Source organism: Kwoniella shandongensis, chromosome 1 (genome assembly GCF_008629635.2).
Source record: "Kwoniella shandongensis chromosome 1, complete sequence".
NCBI classification, from domain to species: Eukaryota; Fungi; Basidiomycota; class Tremellomycetes; order Tremellales; family Cryptococcaceae; genus Kwoniella; species Kwoniella shandongensis.
This window is the reverse complement of record NC_089287.1, coordinates 687,772-713,424: the sequence shown is the minus strand read 5'-3', so window position 1 is coordinate 713,424 and position 25,653 is coordinate 687,772. Positions and strand designations below refer to the sequence as shown.

Genomic DNA, 25,653 nt, shown 5'->3' with positions numbered 1-25,653 from the left:
GGAGAATCTAGACGTATTTTCATTCGATCACGGGGTCCTTGCCAGAATTCAACTCACAATCTCATCTCGGCATCAATCCGTGAGTAGTGTAATAAACTACATTCACTTTGCTATCATACTCTTACATCAACAAAGCTCATTCATTATCAATAGCAACATCATCATCATCATCATCATCATACCTCATATCGAAACAGTATTCTGTCAATCGCATCGAAGCATACAGATATATATTAGTCAGCTCAGACACCGAAGGACTATCGGTGTAACGTCATCATCACCGATAGCAGCTAGTCGTGTACGGCATCACCGATTCAATTCCAATCGTCCGTCCGTCCTGCTTTGCGGCCCGCGTGCGCTGTGTTTCGACTGAAATCATTGTCAACGTACGTCCTCATTCCTACTGGAATTCTACCTCAACCGCGCCGGGGTTGCTTGACAAAAACACATACATACATATGCTTACTCGGTCGTGATTGTATCTCTTATTCCTTTCAGCATCTACCACGCTGTGATAATCCCGCAAGATGGGTAACGCACCATCCTCTCACGCGACCTCTGGCGGTCAATCTTCGTCCACCGCACAACCTAACAACAACGGTTCGTCCCGATCACGATCAACTTCTGCTGCCACTTCTTCTCAACCTATCCCAACGGCTGCTGCCCTCGGTGGAAGTGGTGGACTAGGGTCCAGTGCCTTTCATTCAGGTCTGACACCGCCCACTTCACCACCTTCTCCTCCACCACCATCTACCCCTACTCTTCTCCCATTCGCCGGTCATCTAACCCCTCAGAACCCCCACGCTCTCTCCCATCCCCAAGCACACGATTACTCGAAATCATCAGTCACTCGTCTCATCCTCGACGGCAAGCTCGCACCCTTCTATCGGGGTTTGGAGGATTTCGAGGAAGACTGGACTGAAGAAGATATATGGCGCGCTCTCTCAGAGACAAGAGATAAGGATGTCGAGGATGGCGTTGAGAACAGCTATACGGAGCGAGTCAAGGAGGAAAAGGAGGGCGGGAGTGGAATGAGCAGCGTTACGAAGAAGATTGGAATCCAGAGATCAAAGCAAAATAGACGAGAGGAAGAGAAGGAAGAACGGGAAAGGAGGGAGAAGCAAGTATATCTCAACTCGTTAGAATGTCCAATCTGTTTCTTGGTGAGTTTCTCTTGATCAGACTCCAACGAGCTGCGGTCATACTGACTTATACTCGTTCAGAACTACCCACCCAATATCAATACCTCGAGGTGTTGTCAACAACCCGTCTGCACGGAGTGTTTCGTCCAGATCAAACGATCCGAGCCTACCATCACGCATATCGAATCAGAACCTGCATGCTGTCCATTTTGCATGGAAACGGACTTTGGTGTCATTTACGAACGACCAATCACCCCTCTATCCAGTCTGTCAAACACTGCATTGGGCACAACACCTGATCCCGACGCGTCTGGGTTTTCACAGGCGTTAAGTCTCAGCTCTGAAGCTGATCTCGATGTCGGTCCGGGAATGAACCCGAAGATGAAAGAGACAGTAAGGAGGAAGAGTGTTAGCTCTAAGGCCGCGGAAGTCGTGACCATAGGTGAAGTTTAAACTCTTCCGTCAGGAAGGCCCCAAAGCTGACGCTTCATACCTCTGTTCAGATGAGATCCGACCTGATTGGGAGACCAAGTTGAATGCAGTTAAGGCCGCTGCTGCTAGACGTGCTTCACGAAGAATCGTTATGCGCCAAGTGAGCTACAAATGCTATCAGATTGTCTCGCGGCCAGCTGACCAATTGAGAACAGGTCGGAGACCGTCTAATTCCCATCGGTTTCACTTCTGCACGAGCACCCGGTACAGCCGATTTTAGCATGTCATTACCGCAGATGCAGAACGACGATAGTGGATCAGGAAGTCCTAGACGATCAGGTCGACGACGGGAATCGAACAGAGAAAGGGAGTTGGAGGAGGTGAGTCGGAGATTTCCAGGTTGGATATAGATGTACCAACTGACATGCCCAACTCTCAGTTGATGATCATGGAAGCCATGCGATTGTCCCTTGTGGACCACGAAGACCATCAGCGAAAGCTTGCAGACGAGAGGAGGAACTCCACAACCAGTCAGATCAGTCAATCGCCCTCGCCTAATCCTGGTGGCTCGGCTGGACCATCAACGACTTCCCTCACACCTCAACCTAACAACGGCCCTATAATTCATACAAGCTATGCTTCGAACTTGGGATCCAGACGAACATCGTCAGCGACGCAACAGGACAAGCCGTCCGGCACGTCAAAACTGCTATCCAAGATCAACAACGTTCGCGCACGAGCCAACTCAGCGGCGTCATCGAGGGGCAGTGGTAGTGGCGATTATCGATCAGTATCTTTCGCTGCGAACCCGACGACTGGAGGATCAAGGTCAAACATCAGTTCGTCGATTCCGACACCTGTCGGATCCGCATCTGCCTCCACTACGGCTTTCGGAAATGGAAGTGGGAGTGGCAATGCAGCCACAACAAGTACATCCGAGCCTCGACCTGCAAGGGCAACACCCATTTCTACGACGTTTGCATCGACGACTACGACTACATCATCAGGTGGATCAGGTCTGAGTCCGACCTCCCCCGCACCCGTTGCCGTCGCCCCAGTCACGACACTAGCAAGTTCAGTCGCGGTACAACCTGGTTCACCACCTACGTCCGCTGGTCTACCAAGATTGAGTCTCGATATGCCAGCTTTGACACCTTCGTCAACGACACCAGCAACAGCGACTCCCAAGACGACACAGAGAGCAGGTGCACCGCCGTTGAATAGGATGGAAAGTGAGATGAGCGAGGCGACGGTCACTGGGCAGGACACTTATGCGCAATTGGATAGTGACGAGGAGTAAGGCAGGTTGGAAGCTTGGGTCAAGAGTCAAGTATCCGATAGTTTGGGCTCTGTGTTGTTGTTCCCTTCGTGAGACAGGGCGAGTTATTTGTGAAGATGGAGGTCAAGTAGCGATACGTTTGATATTTGTACAATATACGGTCCTTTTAGATTTCGCTTACTTCATGTCATATGTCCTTTGTACAAGTCGAGATGTTCTTCCCAGCATGATGGTCGGGATTCGAGGAATCGGAGTTGGGATATGCAACTTGTTGGACTGTACGCTAATAGAATACCGAAGCCCCAAATCTTGGCCATAACCGGTGAAATGAGATAGATGCATGCAAATGCAATTCGAACGGAACACAGGTTCCGCTTCAGAGTCAAGTACCAATCTACAAGAGCGACTTGAATCGTTCAAGCGCCAATCGGAGAGTCTCAATCTCCGTCTCAATCTTCTCCATCTTCTCGGCGTTGACGGCTCTGACGTCCTCCCTGATCGTTGTCTCGTAGTTGGGTTGTTCGATCACTTTTTGCAATTTCACCTTTGATCCTTCGACAATTGCAGACTTCTTCTCGAGCTTGTCAACTTCAGCAGCGGCATCGACCTTGCCCTGGGAGAGAAAAAAATTGAGTCAGCCAAGCCTTATGTGGTAAGAAGAGCAGTAGGACCACTCACCTGAACGGGGATATGGACGTTGATGTCGGTGGTGACAAACTCGGTTCCACAACCCTTGGGAACTTCAGCGTCGTCGACGATGAATTTGAGCGTCCCACATCCCTTGGTCAAACCAATAATGATTGATTCTTGTGACTCGAGGAGTTTTCGCTGTTCCGCATTCTTGGCTTGGATGATGACTACACGGACACGAAATAGAATGAGTACCAAAGCTGAAAGTACTGTGTGTCCGAACCGCACTCACCGGTAATCTTGTCCTCGACGGTCTTGCCGTTCGTGGGAAGGTTGTACAAACCAACAATCGATCGAGCCGACTTGATGCACTCAACAACGAGATCGAATTGCGCCGCGGCTTCAGGGAACTCTTGCTCGGCAAGCTAACAAAGACAAAGTCAGTTCCCGTAAGGTCCGACACAGAGGCGCATACACCAGCTTACCTTTTCGGGGAAGGGCGCCAACATGATGGTCTCGCAATCATCGCCCTGTCGCCTGGGGAGACGTTGCCACAAGTCTTCAGTGACGTACGGCATGAAGGGGTGCAACAATTTAAGACCACCCTCGAGACATGTGTAGAGGGTGTTTTGGGCGGAGACCTTGGCAGCAGAGTCCACGTTGGCCTCGAAGAGGGGTTTGGTAGCCTCCTACAAGTAGGAAGAACGCAATAAGGTCAGATCTAGGATGACAACAGGTGGCAGCTGATGAGCTGCAGGCCACTCACGATGAAAACGTCACAGAGGTCGTTAAGGAAGTATTGGTAGGCAGCGTTGGTGGCGTCGGAGAAATCCCGGTTCTCCAAGGCTTCGGAAACAGCGGCGCTGGCAATGTTGAGCTTGTGGAACAACCACTTCTCAACAAGACCCTCTTGTCCAGTAGGCTGAACAGAAATACCACATCAGTGAGCTGTCATTCGTGCAGCCTGTGAGACAAGAACATACCAATGGAGATGCGTTGGGAACGAAGCTGCTTTGTTGTCGGACACCGTCGAGGTTGACGAGATCCATTCGGAAAAGACAGAACTTGGTAGCGTTCCAAAGCTTGTTACAGAACTTTCTGTAGCCCTCAACTCGACCGATGTCCATGTTGATGTCTCGTCCTAGAGATAGTAGTCCATCAGCGTCCATATTTGAAGCATATCGCTTCTGAAAAAAAGCCACTTACCACCAGAAGTGTAGTTACAGAGGGTGAATCTCAGAGCATCTGTACCACATTGGGGGATACCCTTAGGGAACAACTTCTTCTGTCCATCTTCCGCCTTGATGATCTCCTTCTCGGGCAAGTTACCCATCCTGAGATCATTATGCAGCTTTTGCAAGTTCTGACCGGTGACGACGTCGAGAGGGTCGATGACGTTTCCGAGTGACTTAGACATCTTTCGTCCGAAAGCGTCTCGAACCATAGGGTGACAGTAGACCTCCTTGAAGGGCATCTTGTCGGTGAGAGCGTTACCGAAGAAGACCATTCGGGCAACCCAGAAGAAGATGATATCCCATCCTGTCTCAAGAACAGAGTTGGGGTAGAAGTGCTCCATGTCGGCGGTCTATCTCTTTCATTAGTCGACCTTTTCTGCAGTGAGGGAACAGATGATGAGACGTACCTTTGAGGGCCATCCCATAGTTGAGAAGGGCCAAAGACCTGACGAGAACCAGGTGTCCAAGACATCCTCGTCTTGCTCGAGAGTGTATTTTCGTCCTTGAGCACGCTCCTTGGCCTTCACTTCGGCCTCCTCTAAGCTCTTTGCGACAATCCAATTGTTATTATCCGCAGTCTGATGAAAATTCAGCTCTATGTTCATCACTTGACACGAGAGATTCGCTCACATCCGGAGCCTCGCCATCAAATTTGAGGAGATAAGCAGGACATCGGTGACCCCACCAAAGCTGTCGGGAGACACACCAGTCCTGGATGTTCTCCAACCATCTGATCCAGTCACCCGCAGATGTCTTGGGCTTGACCTCGAGCTCGCCCGCTCTCGTTCGCTAGGAAGTTTGTCAACTTTGTCGCGACAAGTGCATTATATCGGCCAGCTCACCTTCAAGGCCTCCTCTGCCATAGGCTTACAGCTGATCCACCATTGGGGTTTGAGGATTTGCTCGACAACGTCACCGGATCGACTGTGACATGTCAATAATCGAGCGATGATAGCAAAAGGCTATGCTTACGAGCAGATGGGGATTTGCATCTCGTTGTCCTTCTGCTCCACATACAGGCCCTTCTCCTTGAGGTCCTTGATGATAGCGTTTCTGATGTGGAATCGTTTCATACCCTATGATCGCGTTAGCTTCCATAATCGACCGATTCGTGGATAAACTACTCACCTTGTACTGCCCGGCGTTCTCGTTATATGTTCCGTCGTCGTTCATCAAGTTAATGAACTCAAGGTTATTTCTTTGACCACATTCGAAATCGTTGGGGTCATGAGCTGGGGTGATCTTGACGGCACCAGTACCGAAGTTCATGTCAACGGTGATAGCGTCAGTGATGATAGGGATTCGTCGACCGTTGAAGGGGTGAATGACGTATTTGCCATGCAGATGCTGCAAGATTTCAATTCATCGGCGAAGTCCTGCGCGCAAAGAAGCCATTGACATACTGTGTAACGGGGATCGTCAGGGTGGACAGCAACAGCCGTGTCTCCGAGCATGGTCTCGGGACGGGTAGTAGCAACAACGATCTTCTCGTCTGATTTACAACCAGGTCAGATCAGGTACCGCCTTTATACACCGAATCAATCACTCACCAGAATCCTCAATAGGGTAAGCGAAAGAGGTAATGACACCGAACTCGAATCTCTCCTTTGCGTCGTATCCCTTCACATTCATAAGAGTACGACCAGTCAAGGCAAGTTGATCGACCTGGAAATGGACATGTCTCAGCCATGAATCTGGGAAAACAGAACTGTTCGACGGAACTCACCTCGAGGTTTGACAAACTGGTGTTGAGGTAGACACACCAGTTGACAAGTCGGTTCGCTCGGTACAGAAGACCTTTCTCGTGCATGAGAACGAAGGCCTCCTTGACTGCTGCGCTGAGAGACTGTAGAGGCCAGTTCAGTTGACTTCCTCATATTGCAAGACTGGCACTCACGTCATCCATGGTGAAAGCAACACGGTCCCAGTCGAAAGATCCTCCTAATCTAGTCATTTGGGCGGTGATCTTCTCTTGGTACCTGTTATCAAAAAGGTCAGCGGTCGATGTGGAACCGCGATCGGCAGAGATATACGCACTGCTCCTTCCACTCCCACACCTTCTCCAAGAACTTCTCTCGTCCATAATGATGTCTTGAGTGACCCTCGGTTTTCATCAATCTTTGCTCGACAACTGCTTGAGTAGCGATACCAGCGTGATCGTAACCAGGAAGATACAAGACAGTGTAACCTTGCATTCGTTTCCTGTGATCCCACAAACAGTCAGCTTGATGATTCTAGCTCTGTTACGATAAGACTGCGGCTGAGGTAGACACTCACCATCGGATCATAGCGTCCTGGATCGAGATTGTCAAAGCGTGTCCAATATGCAGGTTACCGGTAACGTTGGGAGGAGGGAAGGTGATAGAGAAAGTACCCTTTTCCAAGGGCTTTCCATCCGGACCATATCGAGGCTTGAAGAACCCCTTGGAGTTCCACCACTCATAGTGAGCAGCTTCGACCTGAATAGGGTCGTAGCCGGAGGGAAGGTTTCCGGAGACATCTACGAGAATGTACATTGTCAGCTCACAGAACACAGCTCCATGCAAGAGACTCGAGCTCACCTTTCTTCTCGCCCTTAGGAGTCGGGTTGACCCATTCCTCGGCGGGAGCAGCCTCAACCTTCTTCTCCTTCTTCTCAGCCTTGTCCTTTTTGGGCTGCTGGACAGCAGTAGGACCCTTGGCAGCGGCCTTTGCGAGCTTCTCGAGTCGTTTAGCCTCCTTCTTGGCTGTCACACAGCTCTATCAGCTGACAGTCATCACGTGGGCAAGTAGGCTGAGCTGCTCACCTCCCTTCTTTGACTCTTTCACAACGCCTTCACCACCCTCGGTTGCTGCACTATCAGCAATTGGCTCAGCCGGGTTGGCCTGCTCTGCTGGCAAGAGCTCGGGAGGAGGAGCGACCTTATTCTCCTCGGTCGACATAGTATTTACGTATCTTCTAGTACGGATAAAAGTCGCAAACACGAATGATGGTTGTGGTGCGGGAAAGATGAAATTCGGATTTCGTAGATTAGATTGTGTTGAGAGGTGAAAGAACGAGCGGCTCGAGTATTTGGATATCTGCTTCAGCATACACCAAAATTGGTTCCTATCGAGTCAGTCGGTCCCAAAGTGGCTCGGGTGATGTGAGCTCGATAAGTGGCAAGATCGTGTGAGAAAGTAGGAGATTGATGGATGATTGTTGTCGAGTCAGTCTAAGGAGAAAATGTCAGTTGCATGCTACATGCTCACAGAAACCTTGATTGCTCGAAATGTTGAATGGCAGGAGTTTAAATGGGTGTACTAAATAAATACAAGCTTAGACTACATTCGCTCGGTCACTGCCCGCGTCGTCACGAACACTGTGTCGCACTGTCCATTGTTATTGTTCCAGTCAACCCTCCTTATCGAACTCATTTATCACACCACAGTTACACGAAAGAAGTTCCGCTGAGATGATCTCGGTGAGCTTCTCTGCTTGGACTGATTATCCCCTGGTAGCTGATCTGCTATGTCCTTAGGCATTCTTCATCTTTAACCAAAAGGGCGAGGTGAGTCGCTTGTTACACGGTTGCATTCAGGCATGACTAACAGCCCAGCAATTCAGGTCCTCATCTCGCGGTTGTTCAGAGCAGATCTCAAGTTAGTCAACACCTTCGTAACCCAAATGGGTGCAATGGTTGGCTTAAAGCTGACGTGAAACTTTCTTTAGACGTTCCATATCAGACGTATTTCGAATCCAGGTCATCTCGAATCCTGATGTCCGTTCACCTATCATCACCCTTGGATCTACATCATTCTTCCACGTCCGAGTGAACAACGTCTATATCGTAGGAGTCACAAAGTGAGTGTCTCTTGGCGCTGCACATCTATCGAATTCATGTCGGACCTTTTAGTGAGAATTGCGAGTCTTCATATTGCTAATGTAGACGCGCTTGACGTAGATGTAATGCCTCGGCTGCATTGGTATTCGAGTTCTTGTACCGCTTCGTCACGATTGGCAGAAGTTATTTCGGGAAGCTAGATGAAGAGAGTGTGAAGAACAACTTTGTTTTGATATACGAACTTCTCGATGGTGAGTGAAGGTGCCTCGTTTCAAGTCACGCTTGAGAGGAAGGAATACTGATATCTCAAAACAGAGATTCTTGACTTCGGGTATCCGCAAAATTCTGAGATCGACACACTGAAGATGTACATCACTACCGAGAGTATCAAATCCGAGATGGCGGTGGTGAGTCACTTCTTTGCGTCGTAGGTGGTGATCCTGAAGCTGAATATTTTTCGTTCCTCTTCCTGCAGCGGGAGGACTCATCCAAGATCACTATTCAAGCGACGGGCGCAACATCATGGAGACGGTCGGACGTCAAGTACAGGAAGAATGAGGCATTCGTTGATGTAATTGAGACGGTCAACTTATTGATGAGCAAAGAAGGTGAGTTGGCAGCCCCCTCTCTGTTGGCAGTACCATGAAGCTGACGGCGGTATGGTTTTAAATTAGGCGCGGTGCTGCGAGCGGATGTAGACGGCCAGATCTTGATGAGGGCATATTTGAGTGGAACGCCGGAATGTAAATTCGGATTGAACGACAAACTCGTTCTGCAGAAACGGTACGTCGAGTTCAGCTGCAAACTGTCCGAATCGGCCTGAAGCTGACGTCGGGATGTAGAGGAGATCAAGCTACCAAATCTGATGGTGCAGTTGAGTTGGACGATTGTCAATTCCATCAATGTGTCAGATTAGGAAAGTTCGATTCGGATAGGTCTATCAGCTTCATCCCGCCAGACGGGGAGTTTGAGCTTATGCGGTAAGTCTACCCTATCCGCGACAACCGATGTTTACTATTTTGTTGACGCTCCACCGCAGATACCGATCCACAACCAACATCAATCTCCCGTTCAGACTTCAAACCCACGTCACTGAACCGTCAAAATCCCGTGTCGAATACACCATTCACCTCAGAGCCTCTTTCGACTCCAAACTAAGCGCGAATAACGTAGTATTGCGTATTCCTACACCTTTGAACACCACTGGTGTTCAGGCGAAGGTAGGAGTTGGGAAAGCCAAGTATGTGCCTGGTGAGAATGTGATCATTTGGAAGTGAGTACATTCTACAGGATCTTGTCGCGGCCGCGAGTGTCATATGCGAGGCGAGCCACGTGAAGGAATTTAACAAAGTCAAGCAATGATGCTCATGTGTCTTATTTTCAGGATACCGAGGATACAAGGAGCCCAGGAATGCACCCTGACCGCAGAAGCCGACTTGGCTACAACAACGCATAGACAACCATGGTCTCGACCTCCTATTCAGTTAGACTTCTCGGGTAAGTCGCGTTGTTCCAATCACATCACTTGAATGGTTGGCTGACGTGTGAATTTCTACAGTGGTCATGTTTACGGCTTCTGGTCTTCTGGTCCGATTCCTCAAAGTATTCGAGAAGAGTGGATATCAGAGTGTGAAATGGGTTAGGTATCTGTCAAAGGCGAATGGATCATACCAAATCAGAGTGAGCTTTTGTAACTCGAGCCGTGTCGAAGGCACTCAGCTGACGTGGTGTACCATAACAGTTCTAGATGGGTGATTGGGAAGAGCGGTGTGCAATATTTTGTGATATGTGTAGTTTTGTGATATGTGTATCTGTTTTACGACACTGTTTGGACGATGCATCGAGCTTGATGACCTTGCTGCGTTACGGGTTTGAGGCCTTGTCCGAAGATTGTTGACAACGGAGAGAGCGATTTCATGTATACATACATCAACAGACAGCGGTGACTGACTGTCATTCCTTGTGAGATGATAGGTTGATTTTGATTCGGGGAAATGATGGGCCGAGACGATAATTCGGCAATCTCCGGACCGCGTACATTCCCCCCAAGATCTGATAGAGATCTCTTTTGTGTTTTCTGATATATCTACATCTTTACAAAAGCAACAGGGCGATCGACATTTCAGTAGGGAGTGGCGAGCAATCCATCAATACGATAGAAGAGTCGACAACGGAGAGCATAGAATAGCGGATAAATAACATCGGTGCCGACGGAGCAGATCACATACAGAACAACAACAACAACAAACGCCATGCCTCCTCACTTTGCTTCATCTGCACTTCGCTCTGCCCTGCGGATATCGAGAACCACCAGCTCTACGTTCCGAAGAGGTATCTCCAGTAATGCTGCAGCCACGAGACCTATCTCATCGAGGTTCATAATTGGTGCTGGAGTCGCTTTAGCCATACCTGTGAGTTTTGCTTCTCATCCAGAGCCTTCGTCATCCCTCTTTTCCGCCTCCGTCACCCCCCAAAATATGCTATTCCGTGCTGATCGTGGTACAATACAATACGATACGGTGCATCAAATAGACCTACCTCTATCTCAATCGAGCTCATCTCGACTCGAATCCCGACTCTGTCCCCGATAAGGTACATTCCAAATCGGGTGGTGACGGGAGTGGCAAGGAAGTCGGAGTGAGATCTGTATCGATCAGGGATGTGCTGGATCGCAAAGATGGAGATGAGATTTGGGTGGTGATCAAGGGAGAGGTATATAAGTGGGTGTTTGACTCTTCCTTTCTGTTATTTCCTTGGAAGTGCCTCCTATCGGTGATCTGCTCATCGAGGCATACTATCCGCCTTTACCCTACATGACTTTTGGTTAGGCATGGCTGACACTCCTGCCCAGCGTGACCGAATTCATCGAAGATCACCCTGGTGGACCCGAGATTATCAAGAACAACCGATCCCGCGACGTCACTCCAATCTTCCAACCCCGTCATCCCTCGGACCAACTTGACGAGGAGAACCTTCCTCCAAACGTTTACCATCTCGGTCGATTAGACATATCCACCGCTTCTGAGGAGGAGAAAGACGAACTACGCCTGAAGTTCTCAAAGGATGAGGAGGAGGAGACGGAGAGGATTGAGAGGAAACGAAAGGAGATTCAGGAGAAGGGGTTGGGAGAGATTGTCAATATGCGAGATTTCGAAAAGGTCGCCGAGGAGATGTTGTCAGGTGTAGGATGGGCTTACTACGCCTCGGCGGGTGATGATGAGATTAGTGAGTCCAGTGGCGATTCAGCGGGGCTCCGATGGCGATGCAGCGAGAGCTGGAATGTGAAGCGGGAAATTTTATGAGAGAGAATGTCGACGTGGCCACGGATGGGAGTTTGACTTAGTGAAGAGTCCATGAGCTGACCACACTTATTTGTCAGCCAAAATCGCCAATAATACTGCATACCAGAAGATCACGTTCCGACCACGAATCTTACGGCGAGTAGCCAAGGCCGACGCTGCTACCGAGATTTTGGGTCACAAGAGCACAATACCAGTTATGATCTCACCTGCGTAAGTAAGACCTGCCACCTATCGAAAGGATGTGGCTGACGTTGTGCACACAGAGCCATGGCGAAGCTTGGCCACCCGCTTGGAGAGGTCAACCTCACGAAGGGAGCTGCAGCCACTGGTATTGTTCAATGTGTGAGTTGACGGGTAAATATCATGAGTACCAATAGTCTAACACTCCTCTAGATTTCGTCCTTCGCCTCCTGTTCGCTCGAGGAGATCTGTGCCGCCCGATCGCCCTCTCAGCCACTCTTCTTCCAGCTTTATGTCAACTCGAAACGTGATCTTGCTGCTGAAGTTATCAAGAAGGTCAACAAACTGAAACTTGACGCAATCTTGCTCACCGGTGATGCTGCGGTAGGAGGTAAACGAGAGCGGGATTTGAGATTGAAGGGATCGTTCGAGCCTCCTTCTACTGGCGCGTATGAGAAGCATGAGGATACAAAGGGTGTCAGCGAGGCCATGTTTGCCGGTGTTGATCCCGACTTGCACTGGGACGATATCAAGTGGATTAGAACGCAGACTGATCTCCCTTTGCTCGTCAAGGGTATTCAATGTGTTGAGGTGAGATCCTAGACTTATCGCGTGCCCCGAAAGATACTTCAGGCTGATCGTTTCCTTCTGTCAGGACGCTATCTTGGCTTACAACTGCGGAGCGGATGGAATCGTGCTCTCCAACCACGGTGGTCGACAACTGGACACTACGAAGACTGGTCTAGACACACTCCTTGAGATCCGAAAACACGCTCCACAACTTCTTCGACCGGAATATCGAGGACCGACAGGCGTCACTCCTGCTGCCTTGGAACATCCTGAAAACCTTACACCGCCGACTCCGAAGGATGCTAAGCCCTCAGATAGGAAGTTCGAGATCTGGGTCGATGGAGGTATTTGGAGAGGAACGGACGTCGTTAAAGCGCTTTGTTTGGGTGCGAACGCTGTAGGGGTAGGAAGAGGTTTCTTGTTTGCTCAGACTGTTGGCGGAGAGAAGGGTGTGGAACATGCTGTTGGCAGTGAGTGTGCCTTACCGCCTGACTGGTGGCTTCAGGTCAGTGATGCTGATGCTGTGTATGATAGTTCTGCAATCGGAGATCCTGCTGGCGATGCGATTACTTGGCGCGAACAAGGTGGAAGATCTCAGACCGAGTATGGTGGATGTGAAGGAGTAGGCGATAGTGATTAGTCATACATCAATGCATTGCATTCGTCGGACATGCTGTCGTCGTAGGTGTAGAAGATATCAGTAGACTCCGTCTCGTTGATAGTCATCGGAAATCCGGCACCGAACACTGATACGTGCCTGAAAGGACCAACTTGACTGATGTTGACATATCTCATCTTGGCGTCCTGCAGTTTGGTCCAGCTGTTGGGCCTAACTTATTCTACTGTTCACCGACTAAGGGGTGTTGTAGCAGTCGTGCTGGTGGTTGTGGAGACCGGAACAAGATGTTGTCCAAGTGCAAGGCTGCGGTACGAGCTCCGCAAAGGGCTGTACAATGTGTTCGACAGACACCAATTGCCATCTCATCGATTCCACATCGAGCGTCTCTTGCACCATACCACTTGGGTCATCGTCACACCTCATCACTCCCACCACGTTCTCCAGAGCTGACGACTCTCACACCGAAGCACATCGCTCAACTCCGTACTCTCCTTCCTCACCCCTCTTCTGTTATATCGACTCTCGATGACTCTGCGGCGCCGGACGACCTGATACCGTTCAACAGGGATTGGATGGGTAAATATGAGGGTAGGAGCGGGGTAGTTGTGAGACCTATAAGTACAGAGGAGGTGAGTAAGGTGATAAAGTGGTGTGCGGAGAATGGGGTAGGGGTGGTGCCGCAAGGTGGGAATACGGGATTAGTAGGTAAGTGTCTCTCCCAATCAGGCTATCGGTCACGTCTGGGGTCTCAATCACATCTCCCTCAAGTGAGAGTCTCGTTCCGCTTATGGAATGCCGATCAAATTCCAAGCTCGCCCATCGTAAAAGAGTTCAACTGACTGTACACTCCTACCAAGGCGGCTCAACACCGATCCATGACGAACTGATCCTATCCCTCTCGTCTCTCACTCGTATACGCTCATTCGACCCTCTATCCGGCATCTTGATCGCCGAATCAGGTTTGATCCTCGAACAAATCGATACCTTCCTATCTAAACAATCTCCCTCATTTATATTCCCCTTAGATCTAGGCGCGAAAGGATCTTGTCAGATCGGTGGGAACGTAGCTACCAATGCGGGTGGATTGAGATTATTGAGATATGGGAGTTTGAGAGGAAGCGTACTGGGTTTGGAGGTGGTTTTGCCCGATGGTAAGATCTGGGATGGGTTGAGTGGGTTGAGGAAGGATAATACGGGTGAGTGAGCGTCCGGAGTGGTGCAAGGAAGGAGATATTCAGGATAGACTTGGATAACGACTTCCCGCTCGAAGCAGGAAGCTGGCTGGGTCAGATCGTGTGCCAATGACAATGAGCTCACAAACAAGCTACATATCGTGGACCGTGACTGACTCTATGCTTTTGCAGGGTACGACCTGAAACAACTGTTCATCGGGTCCGAAGGATCGATCGGTATCATCACTGCCATCTCAATCCTCTGTCCCCGACGTCCTACAACACACAATGTCGCTCTTTTCTCCTTACCGTCATACGAAGCCTGTCTCAGTGTCTTCGCAGAGACGAAGACACATCTAGGAGAGATACTTTCTGCGTTTGAGATGTTCGATAGGACATCGTATGAGGCTGTGAAGAAACATGGAGGAGCCAGGAGGGTTTTCGAAGAAGGGAATGAGGGGGAGTTTTACTGCTTGGTGGAAACGGGGGGAAGTAATGCGGAGCACGATTCGGAAGTGGGTCGATTCTCGTTCTCGATCCCATGCCGAGCTCGCAGCTCAGATGTGGACCTCGATTGGAAGTTATAGTCCAAGCTGATTATGTCGACTAGAAATTGACACGTCTATTCGAATCTCTCATATCGTCATCATCTATTCTAGACGGCGTCCTCGCTCAAGATACAACTCAATCCGCCTCACTATGGCAAATCCGAGAATTGTGTCCCGAATCACTCAGCAAAGCTGGAAAAGCATACAAATACGATCTGTCAGTACCCGTCGAGAAGATGTACTCCCTTGTGGAGAAGATGAGGGAGAGATTAAGAGATGTGGGTATGCTGAGGGACGATGGGTCGGGAAAGGTGAAGAGTGTGGCAGGTTTCGGACATATGGGCGATGGTGAGTTGTTCGATTTGAATACTACAACTTTCGGTCGACGGAGCTGAGAGTATTCGGTGTACTAGGGAACCTCCACTTAAATGTGGTTGCTACAGAGTTCTCGGACGAGGTGCAAAGCGCTATCGAGCCGTTCGTGTACGAATTGGTGGCGCAGAACAACGGATCAATATCAGCTGAACATGGCCTTGGTGAGTACGGCTACCATAAGACGTCCTGGTGGTCGGCGCTTGAGGTTCTCGATCATTACTGATCCACTGCTTTTCCAAAAGGCTCTATGAAAGCGCCGTACATATCGTACTCGCAATCTTCAACATCTATAGAATTGATGAGGCGGATCAAGAAGATGTTTGATCCGAAGGGGATCATGAACCCATACAAATTCATCACATAACATTTTACACCTGTATCGAGCTAGCACGTTGGTCAAGGACACTTTGTACACCCGGCTCACGGGATGTATATGCATACATGGGATAGTACTATGCAGACATCTTACAGATCGTATCGGCCTAGCATCCGACTACTAGTCGGAGAGCAGCCTGAACTCCGCTAGTCTCTGTCCCGAGCCGGTTTCATCCTGTCCACCTGAAATTTCGCAGTTGGCATCAACACATCGTCACTTCCACAACTCTACATCACGATATCCTCAGATCAGCTCGTCCGGTCTTGCGCTTCTCTACACAAACCGGCGACCAAGATGTTGACCCTTCGATCTGCCGCTCGACAATCAGCTCTTCGGATATCGAGGCTTTCTACCCCTGCCTCTACCCTTCGATGCGACCACGATCTTTTCCCTCATGCCGAATCGAGCTCGGCAGCTTTCCGACGTCATGCTTCAAGCGCAGCCTCTACCGCTACTGCCGATAGTAGCTACTCTCAGGTGAATGGTGGCCAAGGAAGGAGCAAGGAGAAGAAGATGTATCGACCTAATCCGAGATTGAGAAGACAAGCTATGGCAAATGCGAAGCGTCTCTTTGAGGCTATACAATCGGAAACTGCACCTATATCATCTGCGAGATCGACTGGTAACACACCAACGTCCTCAACAGGATCAGAATCAAATGTCTCTGCTGCTTCTTCTTCTTCCTCGACGATACCTTCCACCTCGCCATCACTCGCCGACCTGTTGTCAAAACGACCCGACACTCCGCCTCCTAATCCTTGGCATCCCTCATACCCCCGTCTCCATCAGAAGTTACACGACTCGATAGACTCTGCTTTCGTCACGAAACAGATGAGGAGCTTCGCGAAGGATTTGGGGTTGGAATTCGGAAGAGGAGAGAGGATGAACAAATGGAGGATCGTGAGGAAAGTCATGGATAGTTGGGGTTGGGTAGAACCGAGAGAAAGACCGGAGGAAAAAGCTGTTGAGGAGAATGGTGAGTTGGTCGTCCAGTATCTAATACACGATGGCTTCACTAGATTATCGTTCTTTATCAAGCTCATCCACGCGGAAGCTGATGTTACTTCACTCCCCGTTCGCAGTGTTTGACCTCCCGGCTCCCGAGCTGTTCCTGTTCTTGCGAGACCATGACTTGGTCCAACAGTTCATACAAGATGAGAACGTCACTTTCTCCGTCATCCCAGCATCGGAAGCGCACATCCCGCGATTCAGAGTCGGAGATCAAAGACGGATGATCCTTTCTGCTCGAGGGAACGAGGAGGCTCTGCAAAATCTAGGACAAGTGCTGCAAGAACGGAAAGAGGTGTGTTTGCTCAGTCCTTCGCTTGTTCCTTGACTGTTGCTAATTGCTGGTGCTGTCGAGTGCAGTCCAAACAAACGATCGAGTTTGGTGCAGACGAGGTGCACGGCCTGAAAGCGAATGTTGAGCTGCTTCAGATCGTGTCAAATGCGGCGGGCGCCTACGTCGAGCCGTTATCGGAGACAACAGTGAGTGGACTTTGTCTTCTAGGTCAAACTTGATCCCAAGGCTAATGTACATACTTACCCAGTACCGCGCTACAGCGATGAGTGTCGATGACGCTGAAAGTGCGAAACGACTTCTGGCCATGGCTGCTCTTCGAGTGAGTCTTCCTATTGTGCATTGCGAGTAGGGCACAAAGCTTATATTCGACGTTCGATAGACTACCGTCCTTCCTACCACTCGTCCTGATCTTATTGTCCTTCCTGTGTCTTCTCACTTCCAAGCTCACACTGCCGACCCGAACGCACCGCGACACGATCGATTCTCCTTCTATCCATTTGCGATGTCTCTCATAGAACCATTGACATGGGACCAATCCGCGCTTGTCTCTTCACAGACTATGTTCAGACTTCGTAAAGTCAGTCAGTGGACTACGAAGCCTGCCCGAAGGGAGGTGGAGCACAGACAAGAGGATCTGAGTAGAGGAGGGTTGAAAGCTACCAGCGGTCATAAAGGCTTAGGTGACGCGGGATTGCAGGAGGAGAACGTAGTGGGGCTAGCGGAGAGTCTCATGAGAAAGTTGGACGGAGAGGGAAAGACTAGCTTGAAGATCAGATCGGGACATTTGCTCTTTGGTGTCAATCCGAAGGATGGCAGCAGCGTCGGAACGTTTGATTCTCCTCTGCCTGGTCAGTGGCCCGTGGAGAACGTCCAGAAGTGGATCGGTAACGATAAGGAGAGAAGGCCAATATTCGCCCCCAGGTGAGTTGACAGCTGGACAGAACCCCGTCTTATCTGAAGAATACTATTGAAGCTGACTTTGAACCCTCGATAGCTTGACACCCGCAATGATCCAATTCCCTTTGTCTGGACCAGTTCAGAAGGTTCGAAAATTGCAATACCGATCTGTCCCTGCGGATGGAAAGTCTAAGCTGGTCACTTTCAGTCATACTTTACCTACGGTAGAGAGTTTTGTAAAAGCCGAAGAGGGCGACCTTAAGTGGCAAGATCAATTAGGGGAAATGCTGGATAAGATGGAGAAGGAATTGGCACTAGAGGAAGAAGGGACGAAGGCGGAGGTAGTGGAGGAGACGGAAAATAGTACTTTGGAAGACGCAGTGACATCCTCTACAGAACAGGAACAGCTTGTCGAGACCGCTTCCGTGGGTGAGGAAGCATCAGAGGCGGTCGCGGCGGAAGAGCCGGACATACCCAAGGAGCCTGTGGTCATCCAAGCGGAAGCTGGTCATATCACCGAGATTGACCTTTTCTTCCCCGATCGGTGAGCATTCATGCCAAAGCTTATTCGAGCTAAACACTGATATTGCTTAATTCACAGACCTACCGACTTGCGATTGATCGCGACGTCTACTTCACCGATCGCAGAAGACCAGATCCCAGAACAAGTTCGAGCCGTTTTCCAGTTTTACGCCGACGGTAGTCCTCAGTCCGCACGACCTCCCATGAGCGTTACCATCCACGGGAAGAAATACGATATCGAGCTGGATGAAGAGCACGAGATCGTGGAGGAGCGTGAGGAGGGTGTTGTGAGACGTTGCGTCAAGGTCATCGAGCAAGGGTTGAATGGCCGTCCAGTCACATATACAGAGGTGAGTCCGCGTTCTCAATCAAAGTGATGACACCTTCAGTCGTCGGAGAACGATTCAGTGCTAATGATCATTATCATTCTAGCTCGACACCGTCAACGAGGACGAATCATCCACTATCTCTCCTGCATTCTGGACAGAATTGGCAAGTATCACAAGGGACGTAGGACCCGATGCGGCGGCGTTGAAGCAAGGGAACCTGTTTGGTCAATGAGCGGGACATCGTTCAGAGTACGATACACATCACTACTTTATTAGGAATAGAACAGGACGTGGCTGCATGGCATTGCATCGCATATCATGACATGACATAGCATAGCATAGTATCGTAGGGTATCATTATGCATGGTCATATTTCGTTGTCGACCTTGACTAAGTGCGACCAGCTCTCCCCAGTCTAGCGAAACTCATCCAGCTGCTCTCAAACGATTATATCTATCCGAACGAAAGTGCAAAAAGTCAATGGCATTCAATCTTTGTCGTAATCGACATCTTGACACTCACTTCGGAATCACCTCTCTCAGATATTCAATATGTTTACCCCTCAAGGCCTTTTCAGCAACTTCACCACTCCCATCCCATATCCGTCGATCGGAGTCGGCACCGAATATGACGGTATAAGGTGGGAGAGTCTCAGTCGTGTTTGGAGGCAAGGTAGGCAAGGGGAGGAGGATCGTACCGGCACCTATGGAATATGGGGTTGCATTAGCTATCCACGCGATGCGCTGAGATAGACCAGGGCGGCGCCAGACAGGGGACAAAGTGGTCGAGAACGGAGAACAAGGATCATAGTGAGGATTGGATGGATTGCATGGGAAGCTTGTGGGGTCTTTCTGGTGGTGTACTCACCCAGCGTACAGTTGTCCGTGATGATCACACCTGAAGAAGCTTTACATCGCGGTTGGAAGGTATTGTGATCGCCTATTGAGGGGGATTCGATACCTGAAGGATGTGACAATCAGCCCAAACGAACATGTTTGATAGATGATGCAATGATTCAATTGTTGGCGCTGGTGGTGCTGGTGCTGGAAAAGGACGTAGACTCACGACTGCCAACCATGAAATGGTTTCCATCGCCAATCTTCATGATTTCCGTTCCTCTGCGAATAGCATTCAACATAAGCAACGGTCTTCACCACAGCGTGTTTTTCGGAAAATCATTCCATTGGGATATGGATAGTATCCCACTCCAAGCATCTTGTTTCAAGAGATGACGCTCACCTATTAACGATGATCACAGTCTCTTCAATCACACACTCTGCACCAATCACTATCGGTCCTCCCAAGGCCAATATCGATGCTTTGGGATGTACCACCACTCCAGGGCCGATGGTGATATCACCTCGTAGGTCGACATCTTGGCATATGAGAGAGGTGGAGTGGGCCGTGATTCGTGTTGGTCTACAGTCAGGTAAAAGATGGGAGAGTGTCAGTCGCTTTCAACGGACGAGTGGAGGGTCTGAGCGAAGAAGAGAGGAATAGTGGTCGAGAGTCACTCCAGATGTGGGACTAGCTCTTGATGGATTGGAGTAGGGAGGACTTACGGAGCAGCTGATCGTGACATGTTACCGCTGCTACGCCTTAGAAATCATTGCTCCTATGTTATGTACAGAGAAAGGATCGCTTGTATTTTGATCACTGGACAACAACAATGATCTCTCGCTCGCTCTTCGCGCGACCAGTTCACGTTCCTCGGTGATTCCCGCTTTCGTGCGTTTGTTGCCACCTACCTACCTACCTTATGATCACGATATCATCGATTCCTCGTCTTCTTCATCAACATACAACATAAAACCTACATACCACTTCCCTCGGAACCATACTTGAGACACTATGTCGTTCAATGATCTGGAAAGAGGACAAACTCAGCCTTTGCTGAGGAACAATGCGGCGGGTATGTGTCCGTATTCGACACCACAAAACCATTAGCTGACCCAGCCACCACCACCCTCCTTTCTCCCCCTCCCCACTTCCAATCTCGTTTCCTTGACCACCACGCACTCTATACAGATCAAGATGCTACATTCACCGCACTCAAAGATTCAGTTTCAATCCAGATCTTCAAGGTCCAATCGAATGTACAGGGTATACAACGGTTGGTCGACAAACTCGGTGGGAATACGGATGGACCAGCTTTACGGACGAGCTTGTGAGTGGATCCGGGTTCAAGCAGAGGATTTTTGTCTCTCTCCGGAATGTGCCTGTCCTGGTGGTGTTTCTTGGGGGAGCAGTGAGGTAATGAGGGACCGGTGGAAGGATACGGAAGAGCAATGAGCAATGGATATGGTCTTGTAGCTGACATAGGGTGTGGTCGTCCTCCTTCACAGACACAATCTGACCGAAGCGACTCGTGATATGGTCAAGAAGTCTACAGACGACGTGAAGAAGCTAGCCACCTACCCTGCTGGAGGAGAACATGTAAGTCCACCTCGTACAACCCTACCTCATTCATCGAGCGATGATTGATTTTCGTCGAGAAGATCTGCTAATTCTCTTCGAATCCTTCCTTCCAGGCAAGTCGAAAACCTATACAAACCAAACTCTCCAAAGAATTTACCAATGCCCTTACTGCTTTCCAAAAAGTTCAACGACTCTCTGCAGAGAGACAAAGATCATTTGTGGAAAGTCAGAAGCGGAAAGTGGATAGGTTGGTAGAGGAATCGGAGGAGAGGTAAGTGTCAGGAGTTTGCGTGTTGATGTTGTGGCCGAATAACCATAAACATGCTGTAATTTGCGGGATATTGTAGCTGATGGTTATCTTGATAGTCACGACGAACCTCGAGGATCGTTGGAACTGGAGCAGGTCCAAGCGCAACATCAAGTCCAACAGTGAGTATTACATTCTGACGCAAAGTGGATACGTCCGTCTCTCGCATATCTTGTCGTGCTGGCTGAACCTGATCGTCTCAATCGCAGGGTCTCTCCACAAGAACTCGAATTCCAAGAAACGTTGATTGCGGAACGAGAATCCGAAATACGAGAGATCGAGACTGGTATTCACGAGTTGAATGATATCTTTAGAGATCTGGGTACTATGGTGGTCGAACAAGGAGGGTTGATCGGTAAGTCAATCATTCTGTCGTCCACTCTGTCGTCACCACGCATTCTACTACATATCCGCTATTGCTCGAATGGAGCTTTCATGTACTGACAATATTTACATTGCAGACAACATCGAAAGCAACGTCACATCCGTCGCGAGAGATACCTCTTCTGCAGCAGAAGAGTTGACGACAGCACATGAATATCAACGTAAAGCAGGACGTAGAATGGCTTGTCTTTTGATCATACTCATCATCGTCATTGCCGTCGTGTTACTTGCTGTGAGTGAAAGGAGGGCCCCTGTCCCTGTGTAGCCTTGTGTCGATGCTGATGAGGTCTCATTCGTTCAAAATCTAGATCTTATCATGAGTTGTCGATTAATTTATTTGTAGTTTAGTATTTTACTTTTTTTGTGTATGCAGCAGGACTTTATACGGGATCTATCTTGTTCGGTTCGCTTTGATGTGTGTTCTTCCTTCTCGACTTCCACAGCCGTCTCGACGGTGTTTTCATCATCGTCGAACCTCATGGGTTGTCCACTCGGGAGTGCGAACGATACGAATCTTCCGAACCATGCGGTCATTGGGATAAGAAACGAAACAATTGCATAGCATGATATCAAGTGATGAACGAAACCAGAATGCACAACCTCCTCCTTCCCTACCATCTCTCCTCCAAGTCTGAAAGAATGACCTGATCTCGGACACCTTACAACGCCGCAATCTTCTCCGCGAGGAGTGCAGCACCCTTTCTCACACTCTTTCCGACATCTTCCTTGACGCCCTTCTTTCCAAAGACCTTCTTCACCTCTTCTCCATCACCTCGCTTCACCAGTGCTTCTATCAACTCGACGACAACAAACGGTGCGTTCCCCTTCGCGATTCTGATAGCGTTGGCCTCGCCACCAGCTTCTTCGCTGGAGATCGCGTCCCAGAAAGCTCGAGCGAATGACGGTGAGAGCGTGGGGTCGAGAACGGTCAATGTTTGAGTGGAAGTGTTGTAGTGTCCTCCTGATAAGAGGGTTTTGTACGTTCGGATAGAATGAGAGAGGTCGAGAGGGTGAGATGTAGCAGGGTCGGGGTTGGGGTCAACAGGTGCTGGGTCGGCATACGCTTCCCGGAGAGGAGTGACGAGCGTTTCAATAGCAGCAGATTTGTCTAAAGCAGACCAATCGTCAGCTAAGTACAGACACTTGAGGCCTCCGTCTGAACTCACCTCCTTGTGCGTAGAGCATGATTTCCTGCACGACCAATCCCGCTCCTGGATCCTTGACCATCTCTCCGCCTTTCTCAGCAACAACCTTCAACAAACCCTCGCTAGCCTGAGTCAACAGCTCTTTTCGCCTGACCTCTGTGTCCTTCTTACTCGTCCCGTTCTCTTTGGCGGCCTGAGCAGAAGCAGCGAGAGAAGACAATGTGGAAGGGATGTAATGTCTTGTGGAAGAAGGTGTGAGAAGGTAGAGGATGACTCGTCGACCGTGCTTGTCGAATGCGAGGTCGGGGGCGAGACCGACAATGTCGGACACAAAGGCTTTACCCATCAATTTGGTGTCGCTAGACCGTTTATCAGTAACAGTACGAGCCCGACTTAACAAGCTGACTCACTCGACACAGTCAAATGCGGTGAACAAGACCATCTGAGCATCTCCGTCTTTACACAAAGCCTCGATGTGCTTTCTCAACGGTTGCAGAATCTGCTTTCGATCCTGTTGACGTGTAAAACTTGGGTCAGTGGAAAGTCTCTAGAAGGTAGAAGCAGCACGGACCTTTGCGTTTGATCGAACGATCAACTCTCGCACAACAGCAGACCCATCTTTGGTGTGCACAATCTCCGGGAAACTCTCGGCGCCACTGAGTAGTAAACGAGATCAGCCAAAGATACGTTTACATTTACCGAGCGAGCGATGGCGACGACTTACGCGGCAAGCAACTCGCGCATCTTCTTATCGGCAGTCTCAGCATCGAGGTACTTGTAAATACATGTGACGTATTCGAGGACGAGTCGATGGAAGACTGCTTGAGCAAGTGCTGTCTTTTGAGTTGCGTTGAAGCTGGAAGAAGGGAGGGAGATCGTCAGTCCGGCTTAACGTACCCAAGGGTAATTTTGTCCGTGTGACTCACACGTCCGAGACGGTCTTCTCCACTGCATCGAGGATTCGCTCTCGACCCTTGACATCTCCAATATCCTCCAAAGTCCCATCCAGACCCTTGACTTCTCCGGCCTGCTTTCCACCGTCGAAGACTTTGACTTCTCGAGGATAGAATCCACGAACGAGCATCCTTCGCTCTTTGGCAGATGCGTACAGGTCGTAGAAGTCTGAGAGGGGAGCGACAGCATGTGCGTGGTTTAAGAGCGTGAGAAGGTGAGGAGCAAGATGGGGGATGAGCAGAGGTCGGATTGAAGGGCAGTATCGGATGAGTTTGGTCATCAAGAACTGTACAGGGAACTACGTCAGAACCACTAGATATACGGTGGTATCATAGACACACCTTGGAGTATTTTGACTCCATCATAGCTCGCCATTGAGGTTCGAGCTCCATAGCTACACCAAGACGCTCTTCCTTCCCACCAAACTTGACGATCTATACACGTTTCATCAGCGATCGCGCAGTGTGCAGCACAGGAAATACTATCAACTTACAGTCTGCAAGACTCGTCCACCTTTATGTCCTCTCGATACCTCTCCCACTCTACCCTTGACAGCGGCCCAAAGCTCGCTGATCGCCTTCTTTCTCTCTTCCTTGCTCAGATCAGCTCTTCTTGCCGTCTCCCAGAGCGGAAGCAGAGTGTCGTGAATCAAGGGATGAGAAGGGAGGAGAGTCGTTCGATGAGGTTGAGCGGCGTGGACAGCTAGCTTCTCGGCTTTGGTCATTCGTTTCTTCTCTTGTCCAGGTTCTCCGGTTGTAGGTCCAGCCGCCTCATCGTCATCGTCACCACCCTCACCCATGACCGCATCTTCGTCCTCGTCGGATGGTGACACTTCCTCGTCCTCGTCCATACTGATATCGTCATCTTCCGCATCTTCTTCTCCACCTCCTCGAGTGATAGGTCTCTTCCTCTTCTTCACATCCTCTTCCCTCTCACGAGGAGCAGCTCGGGCCTTTCCATTACCGCCATTGCCGTTGAAAGGCTTCTTCCCTCCAGCACCGCCACCACCACCACCACCGCCTGATGGTTTAGGCTTGCCTTTCGAAAAGTCGGGTTTGGACTTGTTGAAGCTAGGTTTGCTGTTTCCGAACTTTGCCTTTTTGAACCCCGATCCGCTATCAGGAGCAGATCGCTTGTTTCCACCTTGTTTCGTGGACATTTTTTTCGTGAGGTTTACAGAGTTATGTATTTGACACAACAAGAGATGTTTAAGAACGCTTTTGATATCCCAAAGTTGTAGAGACAGCAAAATATTGTGGACGGAAATCTTGAAAGTGGAGAATCAGGCACGTGGTTTTATCAGCGATAATGTTTATTCAGCATGTCCACTTAAGCCTTTCGAAGCGATAGGAGCAGAAGCAGAGTGGCAAAATCGTTCGATGGCTAACGCAGCCGCGATGCGCGGATGAAATGCAGCGACACAAGCGATAAGATCAACGCAGCAGAAAGAAATCGACTCGTTGGAGCTCAAAACGAGTGGTTGGAGTCCGAGAGGCTGGTACAATGTGATGAGGAAACGAAAAAGCATCAAAGAAGGGTTTTCGTACGATTTCCAGACTCTGACATCGGCTCATTCAATGACAACGTGTATGATGCTGTATCCTGATTCGAAGTCCGCACTATTATGCATGGACACGGAAGGCAGCACATGCTAGAAACATCTTGAATCTCCCCGCCACCAGTAGTTTGCATACAGAAGGATACAACGTGAATGTATATGATTGATCGTGA

General features: G+C 49.6%; 8 protein-coding genes across 8 annotated transcripts; 5 read left to right on the top strand and 3 right to left on the bottom strand.

Annotated features, from left to right (window-relative positions):
- Positions 1-527: 527 nt before the first annotated feature.
- On the top strand, positions 528-2,874 carry CI109_100256 (uncharacterized protein; the record flags this gene model as incomplete). Its single annotated transcript, XM_032007330.1, has 5 exons — positions 528-1,163; positions 1,224-1,584; positions 1,646-1,734; positions 1,790-1,954; positions 2,014-2,874. 5 exons carry the CDS (start codon positions 528-530, stop codon positions 2,872-2,874), a joined length of 2,112 nt encoding a protein of 703 aa, XP_031858331.1.
- Positions 2,875-3,247: 373 nt separating this feature from the next.
- On the bottom strand, positions 3,248-7,640 carry CI109_100255 (valine-tRNA ligase; the record flags this gene model as incomplete). The annotated part of the gene is made up of 20 exons (XM_032007331.1): positions 3,248-3,466; positions 3,532-3,710; positions 3,776-3,908; positions 3,969-4,172; positions 4,250-4,405; positions 4,467-4,624; positions 4,690-5,068; positions 5,126-5,296; positions 5,349-5,507; positions 5,561-5,642; positions 5,691-5,794; positions 5,847-6,065; positions 6,122-6,210; positions 6,269-6,383; positions 6,445-6,564; positions 6,616-6,697; positions 6,756-6,920; positions 6,996-7,218; positions 7,280-7,444; positions 7,505-7,640. 20 exons carry the CDS (start codon positions 7,638-7,640, stop codon positions 3,248-3,250), a joined length of 3,258 nt encoding a protein of 1,085 aa, XP_031858332.1.
- A 512-nt stretch (positions 7,641-8,152) lies between these two features.
- On the top strand, positions 8,153-13,199 carry CI109_100254 (uncharacterized protein; the record flags this gene model as incomplete). Its single annotated transcript, XM_065966744.1, has 20 exons — positions 8,153-8,161; positions 8,219-8,248; positions 8,305-8,339; positions 8,410-8,541; positions 8,642-8,772; positions 8,837-8,928; positions 8,997-9,129; positions 9,196-9,304; positions 9,364-9,501; positions 9,561-9,794; positions 9,906-10,018; positions 10,080-10,201; positions 10,741-10,932; positions 11,054-11,241; positions 11,373-11,746; positions 11,901-12,033; positions 12,087-12,165; positions 12,217-12,594; positions 12,659-13,043; positions 13,108-13,199. 20 exons carry the CDS (start codon positions 8,153-8,155, stop codon positions 13,197-13,199), a joined length of 3,099 nt encoding a protein of 1,032 aa, XP_065822816.1.
- A 277-nt stretch (positions 13,200-13,476) lies between these two features.
- On the top strand, positions 13,477-15,651 carry CI109_100253 (uncharacterized protein; the record flags this gene model as incomplete). Its single annotated transcript, XM_032007334.1, has 6 exons — positions 13,477-13,897; positions 14,050-14,388; positions 14,557-14,879; positions 14,975-15,260; positions 15,326-15,448; positions 15,530-15,651. The coding sequence occupies 6 exons, from the start codon at positions 13,477-13,479 to the stop codon at positions 15,649-15,651; spliced, it is 1,614 nt and encodes a 537-aa protein (XP_031858335.1).
- Positions 15,652-15,957: 306 nt separating this feature from the next.
- CI109_100252 (uncharacterized protein) lies at positions 15,958-18,946 on the top strand (the record flags this gene model as incomplete). The annotated part of the gene is made up of 8 exons (XM_032007335.1): positions 15,958-16,639; positions 16,746-16,966; positions 17,032-17,151; positions 17,214-17,285; positions 17,346-17,887; positions 17,961-18,407; positions 18,465-18,735; positions 18,818-18,946. The coding sequence occupies 8 exons, from the start codon at positions 15,958-15,960 to the stop codon at positions 18,944-18,946; spliced, it is 2,484 nt and encodes an 827-aa protein (XP_031858336.1).
- Positions 18,947-19,232: 286 nt separating this feature from the next.
- Positions 19,233-20,296, bottom strand: CI109_100251 (uncharacterized protein; the record flags this gene model as incomplete). The annotated part of the gene is made up of 5 exons (XM_032007336.2): positions 19,233-19,417; positions 19,582-19,674; positions 19,780-19,832; positions 19,954-20,133; positions 20,277-20,296. The coding sequence occupies 5 exons, from the start codon at positions 20,294-20,296 to the stop codon at positions 19,233-19,235; spliced, it is 531 nt and encodes a 176-aa protein (XP_031858337.2).
- Positions 20,297-20,565: 269 nt separating this feature from the next.
- Positions 20,566-22,088, top strand: CI109_100250 (uncharacterized protein; the record flags this gene model as incomplete). Its single annotated transcript, XM_065966743.1, has 7 exons — positions 20,566-20,626; positions 20,743-20,881; positions 21,060-21,150; positions 21,246-21,403; positions 21,499-21,561; positions 21,649-21,794; positions 21,901-22,088. The coding sequence occupies 7 exons, from the start codon at positions 20,566-20,568 to the stop codon at positions 22,086-22,088; spliced, it is 846 nt and encodes a 281-aa protein (XP_065822815.1).
- Positions 22,089-22,482: 394 nt separating this feature from the next.
- CI109_100249 (uncharacterized protein) lies at positions 22,483-25,081 on the bottom strand (the record flags this gene model as incomplete). Its single annotated transcript, XM_032007338.1, has 8 exons — positions 22,483-22,931; positions 22,990-23,327; positions 23,379-23,479; positions 23,540-23,624; positions 23,693-23,824; positions 23,895-24,208; positions 24,264-24,356; positions 24,416-25,081. The coding sequence occupies 8 exons, from the start codon at positions 25,079-25,081 to the stop codon at positions 22,483-22,485; spliced, it is 2,178 nt and encodes a 725-aa protein (XP_031858339.1).
- Between the last annotated feature and the right edge of the window lie 572 nt (positions 25,082-25,653).